Source organism: Myotis yumanensis, unplaced genomic scaffold (genome assembly GCF_028538775.1).
Source record: "Myotis yumanensis isolate MYYU_CA2020_CCGP unplaced genomic scaffold, mMyoYum1.0.hap1 SCAF_15, whole genome shotgun sequence".
NCBI classification, from domain to species: domain Eukaryota; kingdom Metazoa; phylum Chordata; class Mammalia; order Chiroptera; family Vespertilionidae; genus Myotis; species Myotis yumanensis.
Genome location: NW_027223766.1, coordinates 15,429,152 through 15,453,935, shown reverse-complemented (window position 1 = coordinate 15,453,935; position 24,784 = coordinate 15,429,152). Strand labels below are relative to the sequence as shown.

The following is a 24,784-nucleotide window of genomic DNA, read 5'->3' as shown; positions in this document are numbered from 1 at the left end:
GTAACTTCATTAATCAAATCTTTAGTTCAAGGTGAGTTACTCTGTCGCCTTGGAAGTCTTAATGGACATCTGTTATTCAAAGCCTTTTGCAGTTTCATTCCTCACCATTGAGTCCCAGAAGCAGTGGACTGTTCAGCTTTATAGTCTTGCCTTTCTAGAGTTTAGCCAGTCACCCTTATTTCTGCTGTCAAAGTAGCAACTTTTTCCTGAACTTGTCCATTTTCTCGTAATACCGTAATATAGGCAGTAGAAGTAGCCATCACACATTAGTATTCTGGCTTTTGCCAGACTTTTCTCTAGAGCTATAGCTCTGCCCTCTAAGTTAGTGCAGTTTTTCCAGGGCATAATGGGCTTCCAGGCCTATGGTCTTCTACATCCGTTTCCTTGCCAATGGCCAACACCACATTTTTCTGTTTTTTGTAAAGTCAGCACTTCAAGGTATCACTTTCAGAATAAGTTAGGATGATGATGGCTGCTGAAACAAACTGAAATGTTAGTGGCTTAACATAAAATGCAGTCTATTTCTCACTCGCATATCAGAGAGAGAAGAGAGCGAGAAACAGAAATATGGATATGTGTGGGGAGAAAAGGAATGAAAGACATACCTACTTCTTAAACATCTGGCCCAGACGTGATGACAACACTTCTTATATATCACTGATGAAAACTAGTCAAATGCCCACCGTGATGCAGGGGGCCTGGGGAATGTCATCCTTGGCTTAACATGAGCTTCTCGGTGACAGCTTTCTCTCACAAAGGTGAAGCATGCATTTAGGTAGACATTAGCCATCCCTGTCGTAGTCATCTTCCTCTAGAATAAATTAGGGGGAAAGGTTTGGATTCCATTCACTGGCTTATTAATCCACACCATGATGGCATCTCCCCCACCTCACTCCTGTCTTCTCTTTGGCTTTCCACCTAGACTTCTGGGACTACCACACATCTTCCTTCATTCTCTGAACATCACTAGTGGCTCTCATATCTAACAAACTCTGGTGGGGAGCTTTGGGATAAAGGATGGGAATTCTAATTGAATGTTAGATGTCATTTCTCCTAGAAATGTATTTGCCATTTCTCACCATAGGGGTTTGCTCACTGGCCTGGATCTCCTTGGGTATCCAGACATGTGGTAGACTCCGCTCTTCCTCTAGATTCTTCCTCACATCCCTTCAGCTAGGATTTTTCTTGTATCCTTTTCAAGGTGCCAGTGGACTTGGTGGGCAAGCCCACAAGGGGACTTACCCATAATAGCCAAACAGTCCATTATGGTCCAAAATAAAGCAGTGGTTCTTTCTCAAAGAGAACTTAATGCTCTCTTTTACATTGTCCAACTAACTATAAGTTGTAGCCAGTTTTTTTTTTCTTAAAAGACATGAAAATACTGTATTTATTAAGCACTGTCATATGTAAAGCACCCTTCTTGGTCCAGGTTAAACCAAATTGGTCTTCACCCTCACAGGACTTGTATCTCTCTGAAAGCAAACATTAGTAGCCAAGTGCACCTAGAACAGGGAGGGTCTCTCCATTATTCTGTCCCTAGTCCCAGAATTCTCCCTTGCAGCACTTACCCCAAATCTAACTATAAATTGTGGGTATTTGCTTATTTACTGTCATTTTCCTGTGTGAGAATGTAAGCTCAGTAAAGACAGGGACTGTCCTTTTTACTCTCTATGTTACCCACAGCATCTCCACAACTGATGCTCATTGTATATTTGTGGAATCAGTGAGTGAAGGAATGGACAGAGCCCGGGACCCAAGTCAGGTTCTAGGTCACAATGCAGCACCTGAAATGCAGTTACCACAACAGGTGCCCGGTGGGGCAGGGTGGAGGGAGACCAGAGCAAATTGCCCTGATGCTGGAGTGCCAGGCCATGGTCTGAGCCATTTATGCTCACATACTCTTGACATTCTTCTAGACAGGGGCCAGGATGTTTCCACAGTCTGCGATGGAGCAGAGTTTGTAGGCAGAGGTCAGAATGGAGGCAACTGGTGGGATGAGATACATTCAAGGCAGAACATAGCACACCCGAGAGAATGTTCCTCCCATATCCCTGTGTCAGAATAGAATTCAGCCTCACCACTCCACAGCAAGTTTGTCTAGACCCGTGCTTTCCACTAGAACTTGGTGTGATGATGGAAATTTTCTATGTCTGTGCTCCCCAATACAGTAGCCAGTAGCCACATAAGCTGTTGGACTTGTGAGACTGAGGAATTAAATTTTAAATTTGATTTAAATTCAAATAGCCATCTGTGGCTAGTGGTTGCAATACCAGACAGTACAGGCCTGGACTATTATTAGCATGAATTACTTTCGGAAGCTCTCCATTTCCACAGCAGTATGGTATAAATTCTAGAAATATCCGTTTACAACCAATTAACCATACATAAACGTGTAGCCCCCTCTGGAGTCCAAGGCCTTCTTTGACTCTGATGAGTATCTATCTCCCAGGAACATCCTTATGAAGAGATCTGAATGTTCTATGTCTTGTTTCCATCCGTAGGAATTATTCTTTATTGAAGGCATTTCTTTCTTTATGAGATCTGTACAAAATGTAAAACATTATACAAGTGGAGAACATTATCTTTGCAAGTATCTATGTAATGTGACCTTAAATGCTTTCTCACGCCCACTTTTCCCAAACAGGATTTTATTTTATTTTTTTTTGTCCCTCTCCTCTTCTCTCTCTCTCCTTCCTCTATTATTGTTTCCTTCCTAACCTCTAAAATGACACAAACCCAACACTGTGTCCTTTACCAAGTTCCTATTCTTATGCATATTGATTTCTTTTCTTTTGTGCTTATTTACAAAAGCTGTTTTATCATTGCAGATCATGAGCAAAAACAAAGAAATCTCTGAAATGATGAAAGCTCTTGACATGCCGACTGGTACATTTTTGGAGATTTAGCAGATATAATAACTTCAGTGTTTATGTAAAGAATGTACGGTGAAGTATTATATTGTGTGTTTTTAATAGTTATCACCAAGGTAACATTATAGTTGCTTTTAAGCCTTTGAAAGTTCCCCTGGGTAGGATCTCTTGAATTCCTTGTCCTGATTTTCACAAATGAAAGGCTTTCCATACAGTAACCTAACACCAGAAGGAGAAAGTGCTGTTTAGAAGGCAAAATTCTGAAATAGACCAGGAAAGTAACATCGGAAAGAAGCTGGTTCATCTTTAGTCTTTCTCCCTAGTCTGTACGGCTTAGAACAAATGCATCCTGGGGCTTTCATGCTAAATGTCTCCAGTTCATAAAATCACAATTATTAATCAGATGATCATTAAATTTTAATTTACTTTTGAGATAAATGTCGTTTTAAATTTGGAATCCTAGTTTTTTCAAATCTAAGGAGAGTATTTTCATTAGGCTTTGTAGAAAGAGTGCACATAGAAAGCTTAGGAGCTATTAAAAAGCTCCTTATTAAACTTGGTGTCTGGTTTCACTCAGGCCCAGCAAAATACTTGCTTTCCAGTATAATAAACATAGTTTGTAATATAGAGAGAGAGCTGAAGCGGAGCATTATAGTAAGGTTTTTCCCCCATTTTTAAAAAAATCTAGGAAGCCATTTTATTTTATTTTAATTTATTTAAATGGTCCATGTAGCTAGTGGGTACCATATTAGACAATACAAATCTAAACTCTTAGACATTATTTATGCAACTAACACATGACAACATAAATTTAATAGGTAGGGATTTTAGAGATTATTACTGTGTTCCTTTCATTTTACAGGTAAAAAAATCAAATGTTCAAACAGAATGGACAACTTTCCTAAGTTGTATGTATGTGTATATGTGCTTGTGTATACCCCCCACCCCCCGTCCTTTCTTAAACTGTTAAAAAGTATTAATCATACCTCCTTGGAGTTGGGCTTTGGTGAGTTCCCTATAGAGTATTTTAGGATTCTCAGACAGAGTTGGAGATGGGTCATCATTTCTTGGGTCTGGTGTAGGATTGATTCTTTTCCCCTATGAGACTGTTCTGAGGCTGTATGTTCGGGTAGGAGTTAAAACAGGCTCTCTCAGACCAACCTCAAGCAGTTTAGAAACACAAGGGATTACCCAACTACTCCATATTAAAACGGGGGAAAACACGATGCCATAGAACAGTCCAAGACTCAGGTTACTCAGTTCATACAATTTGTGTGTCTGCCATGATTGCTTTGTAATTTAAGAAACGTTCAAGATCAATGGCATGCCCATGACTGAATTTTAGCATGAAAAATTAAGTACATCATTAGATAATCTGAGAATCTTAGAAATTAGGAAAATCAGCTACTTCAATTTCCTTATTTATAGAACAGGAAAATAAATCTGGTTTAAGTTTTCTAGGTTATTAAATTATGGTATCTTCAGAATACATAGTGAGCAATTTGTTCTGCTAACCTTTTTAAGAGTTAGTAGGAAAATAAGCAGCAATGTACTTTAATTAGATATAAAATGGATTTCTGATTAAAGTGTTTTTGGATTACTAGATTTAAAAACTTTCTACATGATATTTAAGCCATTTTAATTTCAAGTCAAAAGTCAGATAAACATAACCAGTATGCAATATTCATTAAAAACACATTTTGTAATTTTGTTACACAGTGAAAGCTGAGAGTGGACATCATTGTCATTACCATCTTACATTTAATAAGACAAATTTAACATAATGATATAAAATTATAAAACTGTTACCTCTCATCTAGGGAGCCATTTTTTTACAGCCATTTTATAACATCTGGAACCTAGTGCTTGATATGTAGTAGGTGCTCAATAAATATATTTGAATGAATTAATGAAATAATTCATTTGATTCATTAATTCACTTAATTCATTAGTTTACCTAAGACCTTATCTAACGCTAAGTTGTAGTTCCCATAAATGAAGATTATGGTCTACAGGGCCCCCAGATTAAGACATCTGCTTAATTTGCTGCTATTTTATACTTCTCTCTTCCTTTACATCAGCATGTGTAGATCAGAACACTACTTAGGTTCACAAATCCAAAAATTTCTATATTCTTTGTAGTATTTCTGTAGCTTCCTTGAGAGCAAGAGCTACGGTGCCCAATTTTGTATCATGTGCACTCAGTGTATGATGATAGCCAAGAAAGGCATTGTTTCAGAAGGAAGGGAGGGAATGAAAAAAGGAATAATGGCTCTAAATCAGTATGTGTTATTTATAGTTCATGGTCTTTTTCCATTCTGGCCCTTACTGGAATAGTAGAAACTACAAATTGTGGTGCAGTCGGGAATCATTAATAAACTCAACTCATCAGTATTTATAGGGTTAGCAGGATGTGAAATACAGGTGTCCCCTAAGATCTGAAAGTACGGCATTGCTATGAAACCCTTTGTAATCCGAAGCTGCATAAAGTGGAAGAGCAATTGCCTTAGGACACATCTTTCTAACAAACGCACAAAATAAACTGAGATAAAGCACAGCTGCTCGCAGCACAGTTCCGAGCTCTGGCAGCTTGCAAGTCGAACCTTCGGAAAGCAGGGGATACCTGTAATTCCACTGCTCTTGCTCCACCTTTTTTTCTCTTTCGTCGTTCTAATTTTATGTTTATTTTTGGTGCCCTGAGGTGGCAAGGGCTAGTGGGAAGAACATGGGTTTAGGAACAAGAAAGGTGGTTTCTTGTTCCTGGGAAGATCATTTGAATCTACCAGTGTTGTCCTTTCAAATACTATGAATTTTATATTTGCAACATTTAAAAAAATATGAGTTAAGCATCTATCTTGACTATAAATCTCCAGTATTGAGACTAATAGCATGACTTTTGAAAGTCAGATACTAAAATTTGTTAGTTTTAAAAAACTTAGAATTGCTGAAACAGTTGCCAAACCTGTTTATGTCTTTATCCATAAAAAATTAGAACCTTGAATGTGTTTTATGTAAGCCACTCAGATCAAGGGATAGATGTAATGGCACAGGATTATTGAGGTCCACTCTTTCCTTCTATAACATGCTAAAAAGATCACCCAATATTGGTCCCGTATTTCCATTTATTTATCATTTGAGGCATCTAGAAGCCTGCTATTCAAGGAAAATCCCCAGCATTAGGAGGTTAAGAACATGCTCTTTAAGGTAACTCTGGATTGGAACCAGCACTTGCTAGTTGTGTTATCTTGAGCAAGGAACTCACCTTTCTGAACCTCAGTTTCTTTATCTGTAAATCAAAGATAAAATACTGACCCCATGGTGGTTGGGAATTAATGAGAATTCTCATTATGAGGATTTAATGTAATAAGCACTGTATGCTATACTGATCACTCATTATGTGGTAGATGGTGAAAATGAATATTATTAACCAAATTCACACACAAAAAACATAACTTTGGCTCTCCTTTAGATACAACTCCAAGAATTTTCCTACCTTCTAAGAACTATAATTTCTACTTATGGACATTTTGATATTAAGCTGGAATAAAATCTAGATCGAAAATCTGGATCCCATTTCTCTGGCTCATGTCTTACTGACATGCTCTTTTATGATGATCCTGCCTACAGGAAGCTTGCAGAGCTGAAAAGGAGCGCTTCAGGCATCACCATCTCTAAGTCTAGAATGAGTACTTTCCTTGAAGAAAAAACTAAACAATAGTATATCAACATTAAAGAAGAACTGAAAAAAGGGGAAAACATCCACAATGTCTCCATCCTTAACCAAGCTCCTTCTTTCAATGAAAACAATAGCTGTTCTTTATTTCTGAATATTTTCACCCTTGGTCCAAAGTAACATTGCCTATTTCACTGTTGTGGTCATAATTTTTATGATTCTTTCACACTGTTTTTCAAATTATTTATTCCAAGACTGTATCATCTGGTACAAGTAACATGAACTCGGGCTTCAGTCAGCCCATCTGTGGTCCCTAATTTTCACATTTTTATTTTAGAAAATGTTGATAGAATATGATGAGCTCATTTTCCTCATCAAATGCTTGATTTGATATTTTCTTATCAAATTGTGCTAAATTATATTATTAGCAGTAAAATTTAATATCCTAAGATTCATAGATGCTAGTAGGTCATCTCATCCATCTGCCTTAATGTTCTTACCATTTATTATTTATTATCATTGTGGCTCCCCAAGCATTTTACCCAACAGAGACACATGGTAGTTTGAGAAGGGGGCAGGGACGAGGGGAGGAATATTTATAAAGTGCCACACACAGATGGCTGCTTAAAAAATGTTGTTTAATGATCCTCACTGATGACAGAGTGGATGAAAAACATTGTTCATGAGGGACGTGATGTGGAGATGGATGTCTCTATTCAGTGAACCTCCTCCCTTTTGTCCTTAATGCACCAAAAAAAAAAATCAAGCATACACATTCTGATTTTTAAAAATTAGTTCCATTAATGAAGGATCCCATTGATTTGTTAGAAACTGTGTTTTGTTTTGTTTTTTGTTTTTTTCATACTAGAGTCCAGAACACATTATTTTGAATATGCTCAGTCAGGAAAGGTACCCATGGATGTGGCTACGCTGAGCATCCTGGGGTGAATTTTGGCAGCAATCTGCTTTGAGCCTGAAAATGTGGCCGCTTACATATTATGTTTTGAATGCGTAGGAAAAAATTGCTGCCCTTCACTTTGTTATTTTCCCAACCCAAATACTTCTTTTCTTGTATTTCCATTACTGTAGGGTCATTCCTTTGATTCAAGTTTGCCTTTCTTTTAAAGTCTTCACATGGCAATTGGATTCACTAACTTTGATACTTATATTTTACTTTATTCCTTTGTTGGTAGAAATTCTATCATATTGGCTTCACTGGCTTGAATGTGTTTCCTAACAATGAATGGAAGCTGAGCAATAGAAAATTCACTTCTGTCAAATTTTAAGAAATTGATAAAAATTGAACTTTCTCCTGTTCGTCATCATCTTTCCAAAGGAATGTGTGGATGGGTAGCATTCACACCAAAATCTCATAGAACCTTAAAATTCCAGTGAGGGAAGGCACTTTGGAGGCAATCTTGTCAATCTCTCAACAGAGGAGAAGTTGCCTCTGAGCCTACTGGCAGGTGTTACCTGGGTTCTGCTAGAACATTCCTGGGCCCAGTAGTGTTCTTTGGCAGCAGCATATTCCATTTTGGGTCAGCAGTAATTATTAGAGTCTTATTTATCACTTCTTCCTACATAGTTCCAGAAAACCTCGCTTTTATTTAAACCCAGGCAAATCAGGGCCAGCAAAACTTCTAAGCAAATTGGAAGTCACCACAATAAACTGACATTGGATTATGTTAACCAAAACATTTAACAACAACAACAAAAAAGGATAATAGTGCTTTGAAATTCATTATTCAAAACACTCATTCTTTCAACCACTCATTCTTTTGGGTAACCCACAAACATTTATTAAGTACTTGTGTATCAAAGATGCAAGTATGGACAAGATGTGTTCATCACCTTCAAGAACTCACAGTGAAGAGGTGTTTTCAGTTAGATCTCACATCCACCTCCTTCTTCTCCATTGTAGCTTTTGTCACATCATACGTAGTTGCTTGTGTGTTTGTATGTTGAATGTCTGCTACCTCCACTAGTAGGCAAGCTCCATGGTGTCAGAGACTCTGCCTCTAGCAAAGTAAGACCTCAAAAATATTTTCGGAATGAATGAATATGGAAGAATTCTAAGCTAATAGTTATGCTACAATGAGAAAAGCATATTATAATAGGTGGAACAAACTTCTAGCCTATTGTGGCAGAAGAGATTAATGCTCCCTAGACAAGATATTTGTTCTTGACCTTGAGTAATCAGTAAGAGTTTATCAGATGGAGATTGTGGAAAAGAGCATTTCATACATGAAAGTCATATTGGATTTGGGGAGTGGCATGTAATGTGAGGTAGGTAGAACAGGGGGAAAATGATTTTCAAATAAAATATAAATCTTAATTACTTTTTTATTCAACTAATATGTATTGTTGAAATAGATATGAGTTAAATGGGTATAGTTTTATTCAATATCTATTGTCTGCTATATACCAGGCACTCAGGTTAAAATGATAAGATAAAATATGATCTGTGCCTTCAAGAAACTTAAAGTCTAGTGGGGAGATTAGATATTAATCAAATAATCAAAATACTTATCTCCAAAAATATAAAACTGCTGTTGTGACAAGTGCTCCAGGTAAAAGGCATCTGATACTATATAAGTTCTTCTTTTAAAAAATATATCTTTATTGATTACAGAGAGGAAGGGAGAGGGAGAGAGAGATAGAAACACCAATGGTGAGAGAGAATCATTGGTTGGCTGCCTCGTGCATGCCCCACACTGGGCATCAAGCCTGCAACCCGGGCATGTCCCCTGATCTGGAATCAATTGTGCCCTTCTGGTTCATAGGTCACCGTTGAACCACTGAGTCACACCGGCCAGGCATATATAAGTTCCTAAGACAGGAGGAATTTTGTATAATCAAGGACACCGGGAGGCTATACAACAACACATGAAGAGGGATGGAAAGAGAAGGTGTACAGATTCCCTACGCACATGGAAAGAAAGAAAAAGCTGAAAGAGAGCTAGAGAGAGGGAGCAAGGTATGTGATAGAACTTCAAAGATAAGTAGGGACAGACCTTGCAGTCTTTGAATGGTGTTTTTATCATGAGAGCAGGAAGCATGGGAGGGTCTTCTGCAAGAAATAGCCCTGATCTGCAGGTGCTGGGGCACAGGGTGCAGAAGTGGCTGGAGGGGTCAGGAGCAGAAGGAACTGCCATAAAAACTAGAATAGAGAAGTAGAGGTCATGAAAGCGATTCTGTGAAGGGCACCTCTCTTCAGAGCCAGCCGGTCAAGGTGCCTGCCTGCAGCCATTGCCCTTTAGAGAAACAAACAGCATATAGGAGATAACACATCTCAACTTAGAATAGTTGGAATCAATATTTTGACGCAGGAATAGACAAGAAAGTAAAGCTTTTTAAAAATTTTGACTAGAAGGTAAAAAGCAAGGATAATAAATGGGGTGTAATGGAAAGAGACTTCTATAGGCATCGAGAGATCTGGTTCTCGTTCAAGTTAAGCAAGTACCAGAGGTCAGTCAAGTCACATGACCTCACTGGAGCTCAGTTCTGAAAGCTGTAAATAAGGAAATTGACCAGATAAGATCCCAGTCTCTTCTGCCATGTTCTCTGCTTCTAGTCTCCACACACGGAGGTATATAAAGCATGGTGTAATGTTTAAGTCATAGGAACTAATCTCAAATCAGACTCAGTATTTGAGCTGAAAAAGCCACATTGCCCATAATGTGTTTGATTCTGGTGAATTGAGGAGACAGAATTCAATTAGAAAGTGTATTTTTACTGTTAAATGGAGCCCAACTGAGAAACATCCCTTGTCAAGCATCTTACCACTAAACATTCCAGGATCTGAAATCTAATTTTATTTGAAGAAACGTATCAAAATGTTCAAATCCTATCCAAACTCCATGAACACTTTTTACTTGGTTTCATAGAGGCCTAATCTAACTGATGCTAGAAGATCCCCAGAGGAATATGAAATTTAAGTCAAGCATGCAAATAGAAGGCTGTGGTATCCACATAGAACAGCAGATAGCAAGTGAAGCTTGTGACTTCTTTTATCAGAACACTAGAGGCCCAGTGCACAAAAATTCGTAAACTGGGGAGGGGGGGGTCCCCTCAGCCCAACCTGCACCCCCCCCAATCTGGGACCCCTTGGGGGATGTCCAACTGCCGATTTAGACCTAAACCGGCAGTCGGACATTCCTCTCACAATCTGGGACCTCTGGGTCCTAACTGCTCACCTGCCTGCCTGCCTGCCTGATCACCCCTACTGGCCCCCCTGCCAACCTGATAACCCCTAACTGCCTCTGCCTGCCTGCCTGGTCACCCCCAACTGCCCCTCCCCTGCCACCTGGTCACCCCCAACTGTCCCCCACCCGCTGGCCTGGTCACCTCCAACAGCCCCCCTCTGCCAGCCTGGTCACCCCTAACTGCCCTCCACCACCAGCCTGGTCACCCCTTACTGCCCCCCCTGCAGGCCTGGTCGCTTCTCACTGCCCCCCTCTGCTGGCCTGGTCACCCTTAACTACACCCCCTGCTGACCTGGTCACCTCCAACTGCCCCCCCCCCACCATCCTGGTCGCCCCTCATTGCCCTCCTCTGCCAGACTGGTCACCCCCAACTGCCCCCACTGCTGGCCTGGTCACTCCCAACTGCCACTCCCGCCGGCTTGGTCGCCCCTCACTGCCCCCTCCCCTGTCGGCCTGGTTGCCCCACACAGCCTGCTGTTCGGTCATTTGGTCGTCCCTCACTAACCCCCCTGCTGGCCTGGTCGCCCCACACAGCCTGCTGTTCGGTCATTTGGTCGTCCATCACTAACCCCCCTGCCAGCCTTGTTGCCCCACTCAGCCTGTTCGGTCGCCCATTCATTCGTCCATTCGGTTGCTATGGCCCCTGGCTCTTTATATATATAGATTCCAGAGTGGACAGCCCTGTACCTCATCTATTTCAGTGGCACCAACAGTTTCTCTCTTGGTTGCCTTTTTCACTTTTCTCATCACCTTTCATTTTTATTTATCCCCTTCGCTCCATTGTGACTCTGGGAAGACTTTCCCAAAAGGAGACATTTAAAAGAACTCTTCTTGGGTCCCAACGTAAAGGGCACTTGAAACTCCATAATAGAAAATCTTCCACCAGCTGAATGGCTGAACATTCACAGAAAAGTTTGCGCCTTTTTGAGTGTGTTTTGAAACAGACTGAAAATTTCCAGCCACAACTATACCTGGTAGTTTAGAAAAGGTCTAAGGTGCCTTATAACGTCAGTATTATATTTTTCAGAGTATGAAAGGACTTTTTTTTTTGTCAGCTAAGTCTTTTAAAGGTCATTTTTCTAAAGGCAAACTGAGTGTTTAATTCAGTAATTATAGCAAACACATATAGAGGATCGAATTCTTTAAATAGTTCTCTATTCTGATGAATAAAAATCATATTATGTGTCTAAAGAAAATAGTTTATTTATAATGTGGTTATTTGGAGGCATCTATGGTATTGAAAGATACTCATATTACATATTCTACTTACTGTCTTCTTCTCCTCTTACTGCAACAACGCTTCCTCTGACCACTGAAAGCAAAGCTTTTAGGATTTTGTTTGAGTGTATCTAAAAAAAGCATCGGTTATATCAAGGATAAGAGTCCTGGATTTTTTTTAAAAAACTAAGGAGTAAAAGTTGTGCTAAAATCAAGGAACAGATTGATATTAGCAGACTTTGATTGCAGAAAAAGGACAAGGACAGTGTTTTAGTTATTGACATATTAAAAAACAATAAACAGTGTGGAGTTCATTAATATTTTTAATTAAATATTGGGGTGACATTGGTTAATAAAATTATATAGGTTTCAGATGTACAATTCTATAATGCATCATGTGTATAGTGTATTGCGTGTTCACTACCCCAAGTCATTTATCCCTCCTTTACCCTCTTCCACCTCCCCCATTTCCCTCGGGTAAGCACCATACAGTACTATCTGGGCCCTGTTCTAAAGTCATGCAGCAGGTTTGTTAAATTTTGTAGGATAGCTGAAAGTTTCCAAGGCCTTACTTTAAAACACTACCTATCTTTCTCAAATAATTTTGCTTTGTTTTTCACTTGTTATAGTTCTATGGTTTTCCATTAGTGAATTCTGGAGGTACTTCTTAAAATTTTGGTGAGTACTAATTTGTCTTTTTTTTAAGCATTGATTGATTATATTTCCAACTAATAGTTAGAGTGCCTTACTGCAAGAAATCTTTGTGGCTCTCTGAAACAGATACAGCTGTTAGGGAAAAAAGGATGTGTTTACTGTTTAACACCATACATGAACATGTAAGAAATGCTTTAGAGCTGTGCACAGAGTGACTTAGACTTAAAGGTCTCCGAGCTGCCTGTTTGCAAATGCCTGCTGGGCGTGTAGGAGCAACAGAGAAACAAAATGTTACGCATCCCTTGGATCTTTAGAAAGACCCACTTTTCATCTTTCTAGGACACTTACCCTGCCTAGCCACTCTAAGGACGTGTCAAGTATATGACATAATGGTAGTATTTTTGAGACTACAGTACCCCCCGCACCCCACTCCCTTCAAACCTGCAGTCTCAGGCTGTAATTACCATGCCATGATCAGAAAGTTGTGTTTTGTCAGGTTGGGCCCTGAATGGGTGGCAGCATAATTCCACACTGCTGGTAGGAGCACGGTGCAGCTGTGCAAAATCAGAATGTTTGTTGTTGTTTATTGTTTAAGGCGTCACTTTCCTCTCTAACAGCCTAATGAAGGGATGTTGACTTCATTTGCACGGGTCCACCGACTGTTGCAAGCTTGACTTTTAATTGATCGAATGAGGTGAAATAAATCAACAAACTGGGATTTTGCCCTTTACATTATAAATGTGCATTCTGTTTATAACTATTTATATAAATTCTACAAGGTTGCATAACAGTGACACAGTGAATTATTATATTTTGTATTATACTTATATATGCTACATTGAATTATATGATTAATTCTTAGGGGGTTTCACTTATAACACTATATGTGAGAAAACATAGCATCATATCCAGTTTAATTACTAAAATTAAAAACATAAATTTTATAAGCTCTTAGGAGTGGCAAGACATGGTCCCTAACCGAGCAGGAACCAACCGATTCATTGTTAGAAGTAAAATTAGCATGCCAACAACGAACATAGACTAAAACTGAAAAGTGAGAAAACCAACTAAACTCTAAGTAAAATAAATGAAACTTTATGATGTTTGGAAGATAGTCTGTTTCAAGCCCTGACAAGTAGCAAAGAGTTCTTGAAATAAATTATGAAAACCTCCTTTGCTTCAGAAACTAAACGTAAGAGGATGTTCTTGTGGACTCGGAGATATTATGACGCTCATGTCTACCTAAGTGAGGATAGTGATTGGAGGGACAGGGTGGTAAAGGCCACAGAGTCATAGGAGAGCAAAGAATTGTAGGCATGGGAATGCCACTGTTTAACTGGTGAGGAAACGGAAGTCCATTCGTAAAGGAGACAGAGATGCAGGTCAGCCCACCTGGACCCGGGGTCCTGGGCCTCAGAGCAGCGCCCCCTTTTGTTATCTCATAAAAAACAACTCAGTGTAGATGTTTCTCTCTTCTGGAGAGAGACATGGCATTTTCAGCTCAGGAGGTTTTCATCATAAGGATCTAGGGAACTTTATGAGGTAGGAACAAGTTTGAAAATACAAAGTTTGGTTTTGTGGTTGGTTAAGAGGCTCTGAGGATAGAAAGATCTAGGGAACTGGCTAGGAAGAGAAGGAGAGGCACGGAAGAAAGATAAGCAGTGCGTGGGGAGATAGAGATAGGGCACGCCGGGAGAGAAAAACCGCAGAGGAAGAGCGAGAAGGGAGGATAATGACAGGCAGGGAGACAGAAAGGCTCCGTGAGTTTAGATTGCTGATCAGGGCTGGTGCTGTGCGCTGTTTACAGCTCTTCACCTGCTCAGGAACTTGTGCCTTTGAGCCCTCACTTCTTATCAGGTATCAGGCAGAGCGTACTGCCAAGGGAGAATCAAAAAATGTTAGCCACAGAAACAATCAGAGCGCATCGTCTTTAGATCTTCAGAAAATCAAATCGACAGGCCACATCCTCCCTCTCCGAGTGTCTCTCCCCTTGCTTTGAAGAAAGGGCATTGCATTTCAGTCTGTCTTTTACTGTGGGGTTTGTAATCAACACTGGATTTCTTATAATAGCAAGTTCTTGATCAGTAAAGAAGATATTTTGAAATTTAACTCTTATGACCTCTCCTTATTTGAGACACGCACTCTACAGAAAGGAAAAGTCACTCTAAGTCATGAGTGTGAAACTATTTAAGACAAAGGGTGACCTACCAGTGACCGTGACATAGCATTTACGCTTTTAGTGATGACTTTTACAAGAAAGAAAGTCACACTAAGCCCTTGACCACCAACGTGAGATGTTCATGTCACATTGGAATTTGTTCTCGCTCTTTCTGGAAAACCTCTCATCTGATATTATAATCAGTTGAAAAACCATTTATGTTCTTCACATCAGTGTGAGATGTGATATTCCAGAGAGAGTACATTCATTTTACGTTTATTTGTAGCCAAAAGTGGATTAGCCTTCCTGTTTATTATTCATATGGACAGTTCATATAATCTGCATAAATGTTACTGCACTTACAATCAAGTTGTTTAATGGAGGAGAGATTTTCAGATTCATCCCTGAAATTTCCTCATCTCTAATATTTTCATTATTTTTGCCTGACCTTACCATTGCTGCTCAATTTTGTTTTTATGTATACATAGTACATTGTCACCTCAATACAAGGTTCGGACATAGGGATCAGTGGCATCGGAGATACATGCTATGAGGTGTCTGTTACGTGTAGGTACAATGCTCAGTAGAGAAAAGGTGGGAATAACAATTCTTGGCCTTAGAGGCTCATAATGCACTTGAGAAGACAGATCATATGCATAAGGAAAAAAATTTAATGCTGCCATTTATTTACTAGACACTGGTATACCTTTTCATCTTAGTTTTCTCTCAGTAATTGGAAACCAAACTGAGGAGAGAATGTATTTTCTTATTCTACTCAGATATACTTCCATGGGGTGAACACAGCACATAAACTTTCTCATTTAATCGTCAGAATATTGCCTCTAAAGTAGATACTATTATCCTCATTTTCTAAATTGAGGCTCAGAGAATTTAAGTTGCTCAATGATTGTAACTCTTCTTTATTTTGTAAAAATAGGCTTTTCTGTCTGCGATGAAGTGTGAATGTATATGCTTAAAATATTTCTGTGAAAAACTCTCAATTCAAGTGTGCTTATTGGCTATATTTGAAATACTTCTTATGTAGTCCAACTATATTTTTCTCATAAATTTGACTTATTTTCATTTGAGAGGAGATTTGGTTTCCAAATGGAGAAATAATTTTAACTTATAGGAGTGGAGAAACCAGAGACATGCAGAAATTGGTGTGTATCTTAAAAGAGAGTTTTAATTATAAGGACCTCTTAAATCTAAAGCTGTTCCCTTTGGTGTAAGCCAGCGATTTTCAACCTTTTTCATCTCATGGCACATAAACTAATTACTAAAATCCCGCTGCACACCAAAAAAGATATTGTAGTTTCTGCTGCTATGACAGAAAAAAAGGTGTAATTTTGATTCATTCACACCGGATGACTATTGTCATATTGGCTGTTGTAATTTTTTTTTTTAATTTAACAATCTAAGGAAAAAGAGGTCAGTGTTCCTGACTAAATAAATAGTCAGGTATTGCATGTTTAAAAAATTCTTGCAGCACACGGTTAACAATCACTAGTATAAACCATTTACTGTGTGAAACGTGGTGTTTTCATTAAAAGTGGTGTTTTGGATGAATTTCTTGAAGTTCTGTGAATCTCAGCAAAACATTATAGGGGGAGATCACATAAGAAGATGGCTTGCTTCTGTAGATCAGAATAAAGAATACTAGGTCAGCAAGAAGGAATGTTAGAGCAGCAATGTCTTACAGATTGGTACAAGGAGAAAAGGAATGTGGAGAAAAAGAATATACACACAGACATATACACATGTACACTGATATCCTATATCCACACAAACCTAAGCATAGATACTTTGCTTTTTTGGCAACTGATCCTAATAATTTCATTTAGGTGTTTTCTGGCCATATACATTAGCCCTACTAGATCTTTTGTCAGCCATATTCTTGAAAACAAAGAATTGATTCATTATTTATCATTTATAAAACCCTCACAAAACCCTCACAATATATAGATACTGTGGTCAGTGATAAGGACATAATAACAGAGAAGATAGTCTTTGTCTTCAAGAGCACCCAACATCCTGTGGGAAAGGCGTTGTTGCAGTGGTATGATGAAATAGAAGAGACATTCACAGAGAATTCCTAGAGGAGGGTTATCATGGAGGGTTTCTGGAGGAGGTGATGTCTGAGCTGAGTCTGGAAGAGCAAGCAGCAGTTAGTCAAAAAGAAGTGGGAAAAGTGGAGGCTCTTCCAGTACACAGTATGAAGAAAGACCGAATACACACTGGGGTGGCTGGAATATAGTGATGAGGGACAGATGAGAGGTGAGGGTGGAGAGGTAGGCCAGGTTTAACTAGACTAAGGGCTAACTGGACTTTGCACTGCTATTAACAGTGAGCCTTTGTAGGATTGAAAGCATGGCAAGGCCAACCTTGTATCTTAATGGGTCTTTCTGGTGACTGTGTGGACAATGGGCTTTAGGTAGACAAAACCAGAGTTTGGGATCCAGTTAAGAGGCTGATGTAAAAATGCCAGCAAGCGATGCTGAGGGTTTGAACCAGCATCATGGTTCAAAGGGTAATGGTGGCGAGGGCTTACGCATATTTAGGAGGTAGAGTTGGTTAAGTAAGACCAAGTACTTATTTGGATGTGGATGGATGGATTGATCAGGATTTTTCAGAGTTCTATTTTGGGTGGCTGGGCATGGGGGTGCGGAGGGCCCTAAATCTAGGTGGAGCAGGAACAGGGACTGGTGTGGCCAGTTGGAGGTATGGTTGGTTTAGTTTAAGGTTTATCTAGGAAGAGGTGATCAGCACATGGATATTTTAGTCTGGAGCTTGAGCAAGAGGTCTTTGGTGCAGATCTGGGAGCTGCCCACCTATAGGTGTATTAATTTGAATATACAGCCTCTTTTGTGTAGTACATTTGTTGTCTTCTCCTGACTTGTATCTTAAAGCAAAGATTCAAATCCCCATAAATACATAATATTAATAAGATACCTCCTTGTTGTGCATAATAACAGAGTGATCCCATAGAAGGGAACATGCTTTAGGAAAAGTGCAAGTAACCAGATGGTTGTTGGTTTTTTTCCAGTGTGGCCGCGGAAATGCCCGCCTCACAGGGATGTCACTTTAGCTGATCTTCCACGGCTCATTGTGTTGAAGACTCTGTCTCCACGGCTCTGTTCAGTTCAAAATGGCAGAAAAGGCTCCCCCAGGGTTAAACAGGAAGACTTCAAGGTCAACACTCTCTCTTCCACCAGAACCTGTGGACATTGTCCGGAGCAAAACGTGTTCACGGAGAGTCAAAATCAATGTGGGGGGCCTGAACCACGAGGTCCTGTGGAGAACGTTGGACCGACTGCCCAGGACACGCCTGGGGAAGCTGCGAGACTGCAACACGCACGAGAGCCTCCTGGAGGTGTGCGATGACTACAACCTGAACGAAAATGAGTACTTCTTTGATCGGCATCCAGGCGCCTTCACTTCCATTTTGAATTTCTACCGGACAGGGAAACTCCATATGATGGAAGAAATGTGTGCTCTCTCCTTCGGCCAGGAGCTAGATTACTGGGGCATTGATGAGATCTACCTGGAGTCCTGTTGCCAAGCCAGGTATCACCAAAAGAAAGAGCAAATGAATGAAGAACTGAGGCGTGAGGCAGAGACCATGCGAGAGCGGGAGGGAGAAGAATTCGATAACACCTGCTGCCCCGAGAAAAGGAAGAAGCTGTGGGACTTGCTGGAGAAACCCAACTCCTCGGTGGCTGCAAAGGTAAGAAAGCGCGGTGTTGCTTCGCGGTGTGCGGTCAGGGGAGGTGCTGCCTACATTCCAGAGGGTGTGGTTTTCTTCCTTGACAATGTCTTGGGAAGGCAGAACAAAACATGGCTACAGAGATGGTGAGGAATTCTTTCCAAAATCTTATTTAGTCACGTAGCATTATTCTGCCTGTGTAATGCCATCAAATGGCGTTACTCTTTCATAGATGTTATTATGTCTGAACAGTCTGGGCAACAGAGAATGGAGGAGTCTGGTTGCCCTGCGCTGTGTGTTGATGTCTTGGAGGTCGCGGAGAAATCACTAGCTCAGATCCATCAGGCAGGGAGTCTTCAGGCCCATCCTGAGGAAAGGCAAGGTGTTGTCTTTGAGCATGGAGGAGGTGCCTCCTGGCCTGGTTCTCTAGAAGGCAGGGAAGGAAAGGACGTGTAGCTCAGAGGGCTGGCGGCCCCTCACATGGGCCATGGTCTAAGGTCTGTCTTGTTAAGCCGTGTAAGGCACGAGTCACTGTCCAGATGTACCCATTGACCTCTCCTTGTGAGTCTACTCTGACAATGATGTTTCTGACTGTTGGGGTAGAATTCTTTCCACAACTGAGGTATCTCAGAGCTCATAAAGTGTTTGCCAAAAATGAAGGTAAATCCATGTTTCCACTGTGCCTGCATACATCCAAATCTCAGAGTAAATGTGTTGTTGGTTTTTGCCAGTAATGTCAGTATTTAATTCAACTGTGTGCTTCTGTTTATCTAATTTTATTTGGAGGTTTACACTGGTTTTTATCCCATATATTTAGTTTTATATTGCAATATAAATTATGAGTAAGAAGTCAAAAGACTCATCTTCAGCTGCAGAAATATAGTATTGATATTTTGTATGAAAATGGAATATGGAATAAAGAAAAAAGTGTGTCCTCATATGAATTATTTAAATTACTTACAGTTTCTTCAATTATCCTTTCTTATAAGCAGTAAAGAATAAAAACTATAATATTCTGTATGCGCCCTTTGACTGAAATTAGGATTTCACATGATAACCTGCGACATATAAACAATGGAAGTAGATGACCATAAAATTTCTCATTTGACATGTCTGGTTTTGCGTCTTGTTGACTTCTAAAGGCATTTTACTTTACTAAATGAAATAAACTGTATTTCTGTCATACCTAATGAGGAAATGTGCGTTTTGCGGCAAATGGAAGGTTTGTTTGTTATGAATCATTTGTTTCCCTGGTAGAAAGAAATAGATGTATTATATCTGTGGGGTTTGGTTTAAAGGTTACTGCTCTTTCTAATTTAAAGTGTTTAGTTATGTATTTGAGTTACTCCTAAAAATATGGAGTGAATTTTGAAGATGAATGAGATAAGCTCTGGATTTAAGGGAGTATTTTGGGTGTTAAATTAATTCTTGCAAGTCTTTAGGCAATTGAGGGATAAATCATCATTCCACCAACTGTTCCAGAGGGAGTTAGCCAATTATGTGAAAATATGCAGTTAAATCAAAGAAAACTTGAAAGTTTAATGCAGTTTATTTGCTTATAACAGCATTATTAACACATATCTAAAATTAAGTACTGCTATAGAAAAATTTTTTAAATATACACATTTTTTTTCTGAAGAATTTCTAAGTAAAGATGGAATAGGGTCAATAATTTTCTTTCCCAGATGGGGCAGTTCATTAAATCTCCAAATTTTAGAAGCAGCAGCCTTCTCTTAATATCTAAGAACGTAATGTTGATAATGGGTTATTACAATATATTATTATATGCCCCTGTGTATCAGTTAGATTGCTTAAACTTCCTTCAAATTAAGTACGCACAGAGAAGACACTTACTCTCAAACTACACACAGCAGCTAAGGCCACTGGGTTGAAAATTTTTATGCAGTTATAAATAATAAAGATGTTTCCAAATTATTAATCGAGCTAAGCAAATCTTTGCTAACCTAAGTAGAGTCTTTACTAAGTTTTCATAAAGGGTCTGTGTTTGTTTGTTTGAGTGTCTGCATTTTCCTCTCTGTTTGAATGGTGAAATATTGTGGAAATTCTTTACATTTGATTATATGGCACTTAGTGAAGGCTTTGTTCATTTGTCTGAGGCTTGGAACCTTTTGGAAAACAACTCTGTATGGTGCCTTCTCTGAACCACTACCTTTTCCTGTACTCTTCTCAAGTCCATAACTTGGTATTTCTCCAGAATAATCCTTGGTGGTGGGGGTGCTAATGCAAGGTTTGTACGAATAGTATTTTTACAACTTAGGAACAATTGAAATAATTATTTTGTTAAAGCTGCAGTGGGATGATACTCTAGCCCAGGGGTGGGCAAACTTTTTGACTCGAGGGCCACAATGGGTTCTTAAACTGGACCTGAGGGCCGGAACAAAAGCATGGATGGAGTGTTTGTGTGAACTAATATAAATTCAAAGTAAACATCATTACATAAAAGGGTACGGTATTTTTTTTTTAGTTTTATTCATTTCAAACGGGCCGTAATTTGCCCATGGCTGAAGCCCTTGCTATTAATAATATGGCCACATCAGGATCTTATGCTTATGAAGCTCATGTGTTGGGATATTTGTAATCTCTGTATTTTCCTAACTTGCTTAGGAGGTAAGATTGGAAGAGAATATTGTTTGCTTTGCCTTTTCAATTATTGTTCATCCAGTTTGGTGATTCGGTTGAAAATATATGGAATGTTCTCTGTGCACTGCAGACATTAAAATACACAGGCAGAAAGATGCTCCCTTCTCTCCAGAACTTAAAAATACATCCTTTTAGCTTAAACAAGGATTTCATATCCTTGAAAAGATTTGTTTATTTTTCTTTTGGTTTGTCTATATTTTATAATTTATCTATAATATCTCTGTAATAAAGAATAAAAGTTATGAGAGTACTTGTCAGTTCCCTAGCATAGAAGGAAAAACGTCATGTTTTCTATCAAATATTCCACAATAGGATAAAATAGCTATTCATTAACATGGAATGAATACTCAGTAATCAATTAAGCAGTAATTCTTCAGCCACACTGTGTGCGTCCGCTGTGATACCCAAAGTTACTGCGGGGCCCATTGATCTGTCATCCTCTGGCTTTGGCTGTGATCTTTGACAATAACAATTTGGCTCTTACAGAACATGCTTCTTGATGTCACTCTATGGATTGAACTTTGTGGCATATTAGTAACTAAAAAAAAAATGCTAAAACAGAGTTGAAAGGTCAGTGTATTTGAAATGACTGCATTAAACAAAATAACATTTTTACATATACACAAAATACCATGGAATGTAATTGTATTTTTTACAAATTAATGACAGGGCTAATAGAAATTGTTAGTGTATAATTTTCTATGGTTTGGGATGGTCTGGCAGTGCGACAGGAGTTTATCTCTGTGTGATAGATAAACTTGGATCTTCAGTCCTTGGGAGTGTGTGTGTGTGTGTGTGTGTGTGTGTACTGTATGTACACCCTCATGGAGAGGTAATGCACAGAGTTTACACTGGGCTGGCACAGATGGCAGGGTTGCCACGACGTGCCATTGCTGGCTCTGGGATGCCTTTCCTGGGAACGTGCAAGGGCAGGAGATGGGCTTACCCGGCGGCCAGTTTCCTGGGCAGTGAGCTGGAATTTGACTTGCCTCTGTATGTCCCTCCAGCCTGGGGCAATTTAGTCAGCCTCTGGATCGGACACATTTTCCCCTTTATGTTGGCCTCTTCCCAAAGGAACCACAGAAACTGCTTGTCTGTAAATATTGCCACCGAGACATCAGGCCTCCAGGTGTTGGAAAGCATGTCAGGCATTAAAATGCGGTATTATCAGCCTCCGTGAGGAGAGAGCCACCAGGAAGGGCACAGCCCGCCTGCTAGCTGAAAGGAGCTAGACTCCGCAGTGTCACTGGCACCCTCACTCTGCATCTCTGAAGAAGGTCAAGAACACAGGAAGTCAACCAACAGTTCTTCAAGCCAATCCAGTGAGGAACCCAGACACGTAGGTGGACATGGTGTTTGGGACAATGCCAGCCAAGAGGCCCATCGCAAGCGTCAGGCCAAGAAGCTCATCTGTCAGCAGCTCTTATGGGATAAGCACCACATGAGGCAAAATCTTCCCGAGGCATCATGTTCATCCGAACCAGCACAGTGAGAGCCACCAGCATCCCTGGTGGCCAGGGTCCAGGGCTGAGTGGGGGCACCTTATTATCTGCTTCCCTCTCCCCAACTTCCCTCTTTATCCACAGCTGCCACTATTACCTGAGGACTCTTCCCTCATCTTCTTACATTTCCCCCCATTTTTTGTCCCTCCACCCCTCCCTGTCCCTTCCCTAGCTCAGGAGAGGGAAAATGATTGATAGAGAATTATTTCTCAATCTTTTTTCATTAATGGCCCCCTGAGAAGAAAATTTAAATTAAATTCTCCCTAAAGGGAAAGACTAAACACTAAGGAATAATATTTGCCAGGTAGGGTGGAGTTTGGAGGGCTACAAACTATTGGAATGTCTAAGATCTCTTCCCCCACAAGAATCAATTTACTTCCTTGGCAGCAGCATTCTATGGAAACTGCATGGAATGGGGGGAAGGGGGAGAGATGACCGTGTTTCCTGCCTCTGGCTCCTTACCTCCATACACAGCCTCATGGCCACAACCATCGACGTGGCCCAGCGCAGCACCTGAAGCAGGCATGGCAAGGGTCGGAGACCTTAGTCATCTTCAGATCAAGAGGGAAGCCAGTGGTGGCAGGGGTAGGACTCTGCCCCTGGAACTCCCGCTTCCCGGAGAGCCAGAGCTCAGCCGTGTGGGTGTGAGTCTCCCAGGGGAGGTGCCCGCTTGGGTGTCCCGCTGGTGGTAAGTCATTGAGGACCACACTCCCTCTTCTAACTAAATTAGAGTGTGTGCCTTTCAGGTCACAGAAATAGTAAAATGAAAATGAATCCAAATAAAACAAGGACTCCTGTGTGCTCACCAAGGGGAAAAGAATGCATAACATTCTATTTATAGTGTGTGGGTCAGTTCTTCTAATGCTTTGAATGAAAAAAAGAAAGGTATTGGAACAGAGCCGTAAGTGATTTCCTTTTAGTCCAAGAACAGAATTTGTCACATGTTGTACATATGTACACACCACACAGTCAAGCCAACAACACTGCCCAGTTTGGCTTTCTGAAGACTTTCTTAGTGATAAGCAGTAACAGTAGCCGTTAGAACCGGGCATGGGCTCCAGAAAATGAGCGGATGCAGTGTGAGCGCTCACCGACATCTCCCCACATGGAGGCACCTCGTGCTCAGTGGCTCGGGTTCTTGTCTGGGCTTGCGGTGGCCTTGTTAGTGCCCGTCAGGCTGCTCCTGTGCTGCTCCTTCCTGTCTGCATCCTAGCTGTACAGTTAGGTGGTTTGTGCTCTTCCCATAACATGAAACATGGCAAAATAGTCCACAGGTGCTCACAGGGCATAGCTTAAAGGGCCAGTCTGTGAAGATTCAGCTTGGAGATACGTTCTTTTCTCCTTTCTAAAATATATAATCTATGCAGATAAACTGTTTAAAAGCCTGAAATAAATTAGGTATAAAAAATAAAACAAATAAGATAGAAAACATTGGGATTTGATTAAAATATCTCAAACATACTATTCCTTAGCTCCTGTGATCCTATTTCTAGATCCGTGCTTCTCTGATTTCCCCCAAAAGCTGCCTGAAACTGCACCACTCTGTCCACTTGGCCTCCTTTGATCAGAGAGGGAAGGGCAAGGAAAGAGTCTTGCAAAGCTCACCTTGCACTTCCTCTTAGGCGCGATGCCAAAGGTGTGGCTTTCCTGGTCAATGCCTTTTGTCCTAGACTAATGATTCACAGTGTCTCCTGTCACTCTTGGAAAGAGTCCCACTTTGAACAATAAACTATATGATCACCTTGCATGTGAATTTTTTTGAAAAGAAGAGAAGAAAAAAGAAACTGTCTAAGAACCATGCACTTTTCATTTCCTCTTTGCTTCTTGGTTACATTTGAAGAGGGACGGTCTTAATTTTCAAGCCATTTTTCCATCTGTGTTGAAAAAATCATTGGTGTCCATTAATATTAAAAGAAGACATTCACATTCCCTTCATGTTGGATTTTTCATCTCAATAAGTTATTATCATTTTCAAAGTAATAAAAAACCTACATTCTCTAATGTTATCACAAAACAGAGACATTGGCAGTATTGACATTTTCTGTTCTTGAAAATCCATGTACACTGCTTGGGTTATTAACAGATTTGTTTTCTTTATTTTGAGTGAGACACTTGATAAAGTGAATGATGTATTTTA

At 40.0% G+C, this 24,784-nt stretch overlaps 1 protein-coding gene across 1 annotated transcript in view; it reads left to right on the top strand.

The window, feature by feature from the left end:
* Window positions 1-24,784, top strand: part of KCNB2 (potassium voltage-gated channel subfamily B member 2) — a 361,411-nt gene that overhangs the window by 8,976 nt on the left and 327,651 nt on the right. The window contains exon 2 of the mRNA XM_070392652.1: window positions 17,825-18,505. Coding sequence (XP_070248753.1) covers window positions 17,927-18,505 — 579 coding nt within the window. The 5' untranslated portion in view covers window positions 17,825-17,926. The remainder of the gene's footprint in view (window positions 1-17,824; window positions 18,506-24,784) is intronic.